General features: G+C 30.3%; 1 protein-coding gene across 1 annotated transcript; it reads right to left on the reverse strand.

The window, feature by feature from the left end:
- Positions 1–5,553: 5,553 nt before the first annotated feature.
- Positions 5,554–8,903, reverse strand: LOC145620463 (putative GPI-anchored protein At4g28100). Its single transcript, XM_081675143.1, has 2 exons — positions 8,029–8,903; positions 5,554–6,222 (listed from the first exon to the last, which is right to left on the reverse strand). The coding sequence occupies exons 1-2, from the start codon at positions 8,656–8,658 to the stop codon at positions 5,872–5,874; spliced, it is 981 nt and encodes a 326-aa protein (XP_081531269.1). The 5' UTR covers positions 8,659–8,903; the 3' UTR covers positions 5,554–5,871.
- Between the last annotated feature and the right edge of the window lie 513 nt (positions 8,904–9,416).

The raw sequence follows: 9,416 nt of genomic DNA on the forward strand, positions 1-9,416 counted from the left end.
ACCTGTTAGTACAGGTTGCCTATAGGGTACATGAAACCGGAACCTATATGGTATTAAATATTCTAGACAATTAGTGTTAGTTTGTTATATTTGATGTACTATACTAAAGTTGTAAGCTTTTATTGTGATCATCTATTTTAAAAAAAATAAATTTGTCACAATTTATCAAGTAACTATTAAGCTTACTTTGACAGACAGGGTACCCTGTTTAGGAACTGAAACCTAAAGGTTCCGGTTCTGGTTCCCAATTCTTAGGAACCTGTTGCAACAGGTTCCGGTTCCTATTTTTAGGAACCTGTTGCAACAGGTTCCGGTTCCGGGTCCTGATATTTTTACAGGGTACCCTGTTACGCTCACCCCTAATTAATATTAAGAAGCAAAATTTTACTTTTCAAAAAATAACAATTGATCGAGATCTGCTATTTGCCCTTATAATAATCAATTATCTAATATAAATATACGGTTTATAATTTCATTTTTTTGATAAACACATGTTATCGAGATTTAGTTGTAAAATATCTCAATATTAAAGAGCATAATTTCCCTTTTAAAAAACAACAATTGATCGAGAGTTTCAATTTTAATTTATATTACAAGATTAATAAATGGTGTGCCTTATAATGATTAATTATCTAATATTAATATTTAGCAATGAAAACATAACTTGTAGTGCTAGTTGAAATGTCTTTAGAAGATGTAAATAAAATTTCGAAAATTTTAAGTATTATAATTAACTAGTTTAGATCCTGTGCATGCATGGGTAGTATTAAGTTACTTAATTCAAAATATATCATAACTAAGATTTATGAAATCAATTGACACATAAGTATATTTTTCTTTTGAGTACTGACATCAATTTTGTGATAAATTATTATGTAAAAAAAATTATGTTTAAAAATATATTTTTTGATTTTTTTTTAATCCGATTTTAGATTTGTATTAACATAAAAAGGTAAATTTATTGTTATTAATAGTTAATGATATATCATGTACATACCTTGAGTTATATATTAAATAAAAAGATACTCTATATTATTAGTATCATCCATGAAAATAATAATTTAAGAAATATTAATGATTAGTGTCAATTATATTAAAAGAGAAATTTAGAAAGAAAAATTAGGCAAAAATTTGTTTAACCACACATCGACACGTGTCCATTTAAGATTCGCTTTTAGTATAGGTTTATTGATTGATATGTTTTGAAACTTCTGCTTTGTTTGCATTTTTAAATACATTTTCACAAAATTATATATTTTGTAGTACCGATAACTATTACTTCGTATTTGCCATTCAAATTTATTTTATTATGACCCTTCACTATTTTATTTTAACCCTTCACTATTATATTTTGTAAATGATTATTTTGCATAATCTCACTATTTGCTTAAACAATGTCTCGAGTGTTAGTATATGTATATTGCAATATTAATAATCGTTAAACATTTAAATAATCAATCATTATTATCCAATATTAATATTAAGTAGTGTAATTCACTTTTTGGTAAAACACTTGATCGAGATCTAGTTGTTGTATTATTATAAAGGAGTTTCATTTCATTTTTAAAAATAACAAGTGATTTATGTGTACACTACAAGTTTAATCATTTTTGTGCCTTGGAGTAACCGATTATCTAATATTAAGTAATAAGATCAAATTATTATTGCAAACAATATTGGATAAATAGTTTATTGAATATAGTTACCAATCTCCTTATAAGATGATGAGCAAAGGATAATAAACGTAGATTAGTTATAGATCTTCTTGCATTGTAAATGGATAATAAAACATAGATAGATTAGTTGTAACTTTGGGGTATTATTGGTAAGAAATTAAAAATTTCAAAGTCACAACAAACATGTAACAGAGGAAGTATAAATATGTTTTTTGAAACTTTTGTTCACATAACACTAGCTATATTTATTAGTAACCGATAACTACTTTATGTATTCCAAATGTTATTTATATTAACTCCCACTAATTTATTTAATTCCTCCAAATTAATTTGTATAGGGTGGTTGTAGCAAAAATTATTGAGTATTTGAAGAGTTACTCCATCAAACGTTTAAAGTCTATTTAATGAGAATTAAATCTGAAATTAAAACAGTAATTTAAAAAAATCAAATATTTGAAAGGTTTGGAATTTAATTAGTAACAATATTTATTGCAATAGTATTCTCAACATCTATTATAGTTTGCAAATAACAAGGGTGGTGTATACTATAATTATTAAAATTATCGATTTGTTAACATGGTGAATTTCCCATAATCTTGGTTACAAATATAATACAACAATGAAAACTTGTCTATTGCTATTAAATTTAAGTATTACAAATAACAAAAAAAAGATTAAAGAAGATTTAGGTTTGAAATTCATTTAGTAACATTATATTTCTATATAGTACTCTCTCCGTCCCTTAATACAAAGCCTCTTTCTAGCATTTATTACTCACATAATAAAGAGAAAGAGGCTTTGTATTAAGGGACAGAGGGAGTAGTATTTAGAACCTATATTATAGTTTGCAAATAATAACGGTCGATGGATTAGTGATTTGGTATGCATTAAAGTCAGTTGTTTTTTAAATTGTAAAGAAGTTCGTGGGATAAGAATGCATTAAATGCATGTTTGGACCTCAGTAAAACTCCCGCTGCTGCTTGCATTTAGGGCTTGTTCATATTTACTTAATTTCAGTTCAGTTCAGTTCAGCTCCAATCAGTTCAGTTCAGTTCAATTCAGCTCCAATCAGCTCCTAATTTCCTTCTCTCATAAAATATACATTTCAGCTTAGTTTAGTTTAGTTCAGTTCAGTTCAGCTCCAATCAGTTCAGTTCAGTTCAGCTCAGTTTAGTAAATGTGAACGGGTCCTTAGGCGCCTAAACTCAATTAATTTCCCCTCTTTTTTTTGGCAAGTATTGACATGATTACTTCTTATTGGAAGTTTATGTCTACCCTACATAAATCAAGTTTATGTGTATTAAAAACAAAGCGATGCTCTTTGGAAGCTGAAATGCATCAATAATCAATGCATTGTCAATCGTCTCTTGGGCCAAGTATGTTGGTCGTAAATCGGGACACACACCAAAAAACATACACATAGTGATCGAGTGATCCGCATATCTAGATTAATTAATTATAAATTATTTGTTTTTAATATTCTTATTAAAAAAGGTATAATACTTTAATATTGGGATTTGGTTTTAATTAAATCTTGAATTCAAGCTTGATAATATTGATTCCACACGTAGCTATGGAAAGAATTGAGAGAATCACGGCCGAATGTTTGTCATGGCCTGCCTAGTGGAACGCAATTGGTCATGGACCCAAGTATCCAACGTACAATCGATTAGATTTTAATTTAAGGCAATTAGTCTAAGGTACACCCTGATGCACCTTAGATAGGTGTAACAACGCAGCTCACCAGTTCAATTACACACAAGACACAACTCAATTAAAAAAAGCCCTAAAAACTAAAAAAACAGGGAAAGTGCAATACACCCACCCACCCCCAATACATCCACCCACCCCCAATAAATGTAACGTCACTTCCAAACTCAAAACTCTTCTTCTTCTATATGATTTTCTCTCTCCTCTTTTTCACTTTTTCTCTTCTCTATTTCATTTTCTTTCATTAAAAAACTGCAAAAACATCAATGGACATTAGAAAAGAGATGCAAAATCAAAAGGATCCTCCCTAAAAAGACAATTTTATATAAATATCACTTAATTTTGTTTTAATTTATATGATTATCACTTAATTTTGTTTGAATATTATTGTTCGATAATCTATTGTTCGAATTTTTTATTGGAATTGTCAAAAAAAATTAGTGAAATCAAACGGATACCTTATGTTCACATTCTGAAATGCATATGTTCATATTTTGAATCCTTTTGTAAACTTTTGAAATGCATATATTCATTTTCTAAATCCATATGTTCATATTGTTTATGTATATGTTCACCTTCTGTAATGCTTAATTATGTTAAGCATTCAAAAATGAACCAATGCATATGTTCATATTTTGAATGCATATGTTCATATTTTTAATACTTATGATGCATATGTTTCATGATCATATTACTTATTATTTCTTTAATTTTTTATGTTCACATTTAAGGGAACCTATGCATATGTTCATATTTTGCAGATTATGTTCATTGATAAAAAAAATGCAGAAAATCAGATGAAATGCATACACAGATGAAATTGATCGAAGCTAAAAAAATTCAATTCATATGAATTCAAAAAATCAGATAAACAACCAATTCCATATTGTAAGGAACAGATTCAATCGTTAAATCGAAAAAAACGAGAAAAATAGAAAGAAAAAAAAAACCAGAGAAAAAAGGAATTAAAGAAGGAGAAAAAACAGAGTATAACTTGTGAATTGAAAGATTCATATAAACCTTAATCAATCGAAATTAAAGCACAAAATCGAAATTCACACAAAAATTCATACTTAATAACTACTTTCATGTTGTAAGAAACAAATTCAATCAAAAAAGTGTAGAAAGGGGGAAAGTTTAAAAACAGAGGAGAGAAAATAAAAAACGAAGGAGAAAAACAGTGGAGAAGAAAGCTAATGTTCACTTTCTGAAAAACTAACGTTCATATTGTGCCGTTGTTACACCTATTTCTAGGTGAATGAGTGTGCACCTAAGAATATGCGGGATCCATTTAAAATCTTTTAGGTTGGGCAAATATTAGGTGAGTGGTTTTTGATTTGCGAAATTGAAATGGATTGGTATTTATTTTACATGTGAATGTGATAGAGGAAAGATTAAACTTTGCAAGGAAAACGATAAGTAGCCAACAAATCTTATAGAGAAATTTGTACTCCCTTTTGTGTTTTTTTAAGGGTTACAATTTGACCAAGTACGCATATCGAGACACGACTTTAATCACTGGTTTATTTAATTATATGTTAGTAAAATTATAGGAAATGTGATATTTTGAAAGTATACATTTTGACGAAGCAAACAATGTATAATACAATAATATTTGTTTTTTTTTTTAGATTAGTAAACTAATCAAGTCAAAAACCATTATGTAAATAGTAAAAAAAAATAAATAAATAAAAGAAACCGTAACACTTCAAAAAAAAACACGAAAGGAGTAAGCTTAATTCCATGGATCTAACAATAAAAAGATAACCAGAAGGGACATTATAAACGAACATGACTTATTGTAAGTGTCACGTGACTAATATGTTTAGCAATGCATAAGAATTTGTGAATATGACATAGTACAATTAGGATTTAGGCACAAGAATAAAATAGTGAGTTAAGTATTTAAAAATACATTTAAACCATTAATGAATCATTGTATAGAAATGAAAAAAGACAACCAAGATTAGAGATAAATCGGAAAAACAACATGAATTGATTTTGTTAGCCCTTATAGTAATGGAGCCTTAATGTGGACATTTGAACGAAATTTCTTCTTTGAAAAATCATTTATAAATTCAATACCATTATTGTTATGGCTAATTAAACTTTTGAGTTTAGGCCTTAGAATTATTTAAACAAATTAGACATTACAGAGCCAGTAAGCTTATAAAAATACATCGAACAAGCATATATAGGGAATCAAAATTTAGGAACATATACAAATTTATTTACCAAATAATGAGACAAATGAATGCCTACAAAAATCCCAACTTCTAATCGAAGTAATTTACAGCGGGTAAAATGACAAAAATAGCCCCCTGTAAACAACGCCAAAATGTGCCCACTAGCTTCACGTGAATCTGACAACGCTAACATCAGAAGATACAAAGCAGAAGGTGAAGCAGAAGAAGCTGACAAATTCAAGAGAGAGAAAATTTCTAGTGAGAGAAACTAATTAAAAGTTTTTAATTTTATTTTAGGGTTACCCTAGTAATAGTAACAAGAGGGTAAATACGTAAATTAAGCCGAGGCGAAAGAAAAAATAAATAGACGACGGAGATGATGATGCGGATGAGTTGAATTTGTTAAATTGTAGCGAATCCACGGCTAGAGGCATGTTCTCTTGGTCAGGGCTGCATTTAGATTGGTGAGGGTGCGCGCTATACATGATTGCACGCAGTACAGCCGAGACTGTTGGTATGTACAATGTTTTGTTCCGCGCCAATAGCCATGTCAAACTCATTAGTTGGCAATCTCTGTTCAACATCTTTGATGCTCTACTTGTACTACTGCCTCCTTTAACTTTTGTTCCGTTTTTGCCCCCGTCGTTTAGCTGTAATCATGGACAATTATGACAATTTGTAATTAATTTTACCAAGGAAAATAAACTATGGTTACTGAAAGAAAAATTTTACTGAAAGAAAAACTCTATAATTCTTTAAAAAAAAAAAAAAAAACCTCTATAATACAATTAATAAAAAAAAATAGTGTAAGAAATTACAACATTTTGTCAACAAATTAAATAGTTTGGATTTTTTAAATTTGTGGTTTGGAGCTGCAAATGTGTTAGGTCCTATGAAAAAAACTGTCATACATCTTACTGTAATAGACGTGCTTAGTGCTATGATTTGTACTAGGCGAGGTAATCAATCCTTTTTTTAACATCATCAAACATTTTTTTATTGACGGAATGAAAATTATCAAACTAGATTAGCCTTCTGTTATACTACGTAATTATCAAATCCTTGGGGGTATTGGGTTTGTAGGTTCGAAGTATGAGGTATGGAGTTAGAATGGGTAAAACCCGTACCACTCCATAAACTAAACGACCCTTACATTCATACACTAAAAATAGAAACAATCTCAAATGTCGATACCACTCACATATCATAAAGCCCAAAATGTAATCTTAATTTTTCTATTTCTATGCTAATTTCTGATTATTGGTGTATGAGGTATGACTAGTAGAGCTAAAAGTAGTATTCCACTTTGTATTAAATTTCTTCTTTACTCATTATATTTAGACTTCTAGTCTAGAATTAAAAGTTGATTGAAACATTGAACAATATTGCAAATTTATAATGTTTGAAGTCATTTATAGAAATGAGAAAATATCGATTAAAATAAAATAAGGTAGGCCAGAAAATGTTGGCAATATGCTGGATTGCTGGCACAACCTTAATCACAATACAAATGTGTATCCCACCCATGTCCAATTATCTTCGAGAAACACAATTTGACAATGAAATGAAAACTGAAAGGCAAATTAAATTAAAGCATAACTTTTTTTTTTTTTTTTTTTTTTTATTTTTTGTTTTTGTTTTTTGGTCCAAAAATCTTAAATTCAGGCCATTACCTAATCCAACAGGAAAAAAAGATTCATCCACTACACAAAACAACTTTTTCTACCTTGTCCCTTCTGCTAGTAGTCCTAATACATATACCCTTTTTTTTTTTGAAAAGTTATAACGTTATAAAATAAAATAATTTCATATTTCATTCAGTATTTTATTTGGCAAAAATAAAGCCAAGATTAAAAATCACATTTAACCTATACTTAACTAGTTAAATTAAGGGATAACTTTTTGTAAAGTATACCAAATTTTGACATTGCTTTGGAGCTAGTTGAAAATGCATATTCACTTTTTTACTTTTAGCATTGACAATTGTTTCATTTCATTCGATGATTAATCATCCTCACCTTTTTTTCTTCTATAATGCCTTGAGAACCGAGATCCACACTATCACTAATGTTTACTCCTTCCGTTGCTAAAATGTTTGTTTTACCAATTCGAACGGTAATTGTCTCACAAAAATGTTCAAAATTAAAGGGTGTACATTTAAAGTTATGTTAACCTACAAATTTATTTTCTATTTTCGACATTCATAGTCACTTACTATTTTATAAGTTCTAAAAATTAAAAAAAATAAATAAAACCCTCTGAGAAATCAAATTCATAGATAAAAATAGACAGTAAATTAAAGTGAACATGAGATCCACGAGTGAGAAATTAATGAATATTGGCATATATCATTTATTAAGGGGGGGGACAAATAAATAAAATAAATCGAAGTATGAAGAACAATAAATGAGGAAATGATTGGAGAATTTGAAGAAAATAACGTAAAATAAAAATACCTTTTCAAGAGCACCAAGACATTTAGTACACCCAGCATAAGTAGAATTACGACAGTTTTTCTCCAAATTCCTGACGCTAGCAGTAGGCGTCGCATTCCGATAATTCGCCGTCAAATTAAACGCAGCAGGACAACTTAGCGACGCAATTTGATGAAGCCGAATACCACAGAAGCACAAAACGGTGTCGCATGTGCTATTCGGCTGAGGAAGAGTGATGTTACGCTGCGAAAGCGACGATTGAAGCGAGTTGACGCATTTTTGGGAGTCGGATTCAGGCATCATGGGTAAAACAGAGTCCGAGTCAGGGGAAACGGGGGGTTGAGCCGGGGGTAGTTCGAGAGCGGACCGAGCGTGAGCAGCGTAGAGCCACGCGGCTAGAACCGGGCAGCAGCGGCTACGGTCTAGGTTATGACCACATGCTTCATTGACCCCACCGAAGAGCTCGTCAGAGAGGTCTAAGTGGCAGGTTTGTGAGTCGGTTTGGAGTGGGAATGCTGGGACCGTGTTTGGGGTGGTTGGGTAATCGTCTGGTTTGGTGGGTTGGACCGGCTCGGAGAGTAACCCGGCTGAAGCGAGGTAGGAGAAATATAAGATGAAAGGTATAATGACAAAATGATGAAGAGAATCCATTTTTGATGAGTTGTTTGGGAAAGAAGAAAGGAAGATTCAATGAGATACTTGATTGTTCAACTTTTTAAGGGAGTGTGTTGAAGGTGGAAAATGAGTTGGGGAAAAGGAGGAAGAAAAGGGTAGATTTAAAGTCATAAGATGAGGAAAAGAAAGTGATTATTTGTGTAAAAGATGATAGGAGAGAGAAAAAAGAGATGCCAAGAGAAGGTGAGGACGATGGGAAAAAGAGGATTAGGAAGAGGAAAAGAGGGGGGTATGGTATGGTATGGGGACTAGTGAAAAGATGTTCTAAATTTCTAATGTTATGTTGTGCCTTGATCTTCATTCAATCATGCCCCACGGTCTAAATTCGTGTTTTTAGGAAAAGTTTATTATATATAGTGTGTAGCATGAACAATTATGGGATCATTAGAGACGTTAAATTCTTAAAACGTTTTTCCTTGTCTTTACATATTGAGATAGCTAGCTTTTAACTTAATTGATTAGATGTCGAAATTATATACTCCTATTGTTTCGAAATTATTAACATAATTTTCACTTTTTACCGTATTAGAATTATAGACGGACTATCATTGTGGCAAGGGATGGATTATTCTACTGTGTCATTTTTTTGAAAAATAACACCATAAAATGATGATGTGTTAGGTTATGATTGATCAATTTTTGATTTATTTTAAAAGTCTAAATGTATTATACGTGTATGTTTAATTGTAAATACATATATTTTTTAAGAATACGTAATTATGGTTTTTTAAATT

The sequence above is a fragment of the Chenopodium album genome, chromosome 27 (genome assembly GCF_948465745.1).
Source record: "Chenopodium album chromosome 27, dcCheAlbu1.1, whole genome shotgun sequence".
In the NCBI taxonomy this organism is placed as follows: Eukaryota; Viridiplantae; Streptophyta; class Magnoliopsida; order Caryophyllales; family Amaranthaceae; genus Chenopodium; species Chenopodium album.

Excerpts from the sequence above, each read along its gene's own strand:
- LOC145620463 (XM_081675143.1), bottom strand. The coding sequence starts at position 8,658 with ATGGATTCTCTTCATCATTTTGTCATTATACCTTTCATCTTATATTTC. Across the intron at positions 6,223-8,028 it reads GTCTTGGTGCTCTTGAAAAG|CTAAACGACGGGGGCAAAAA; the intron begins GTATTTTTATTT and ends CCATGATTACAG.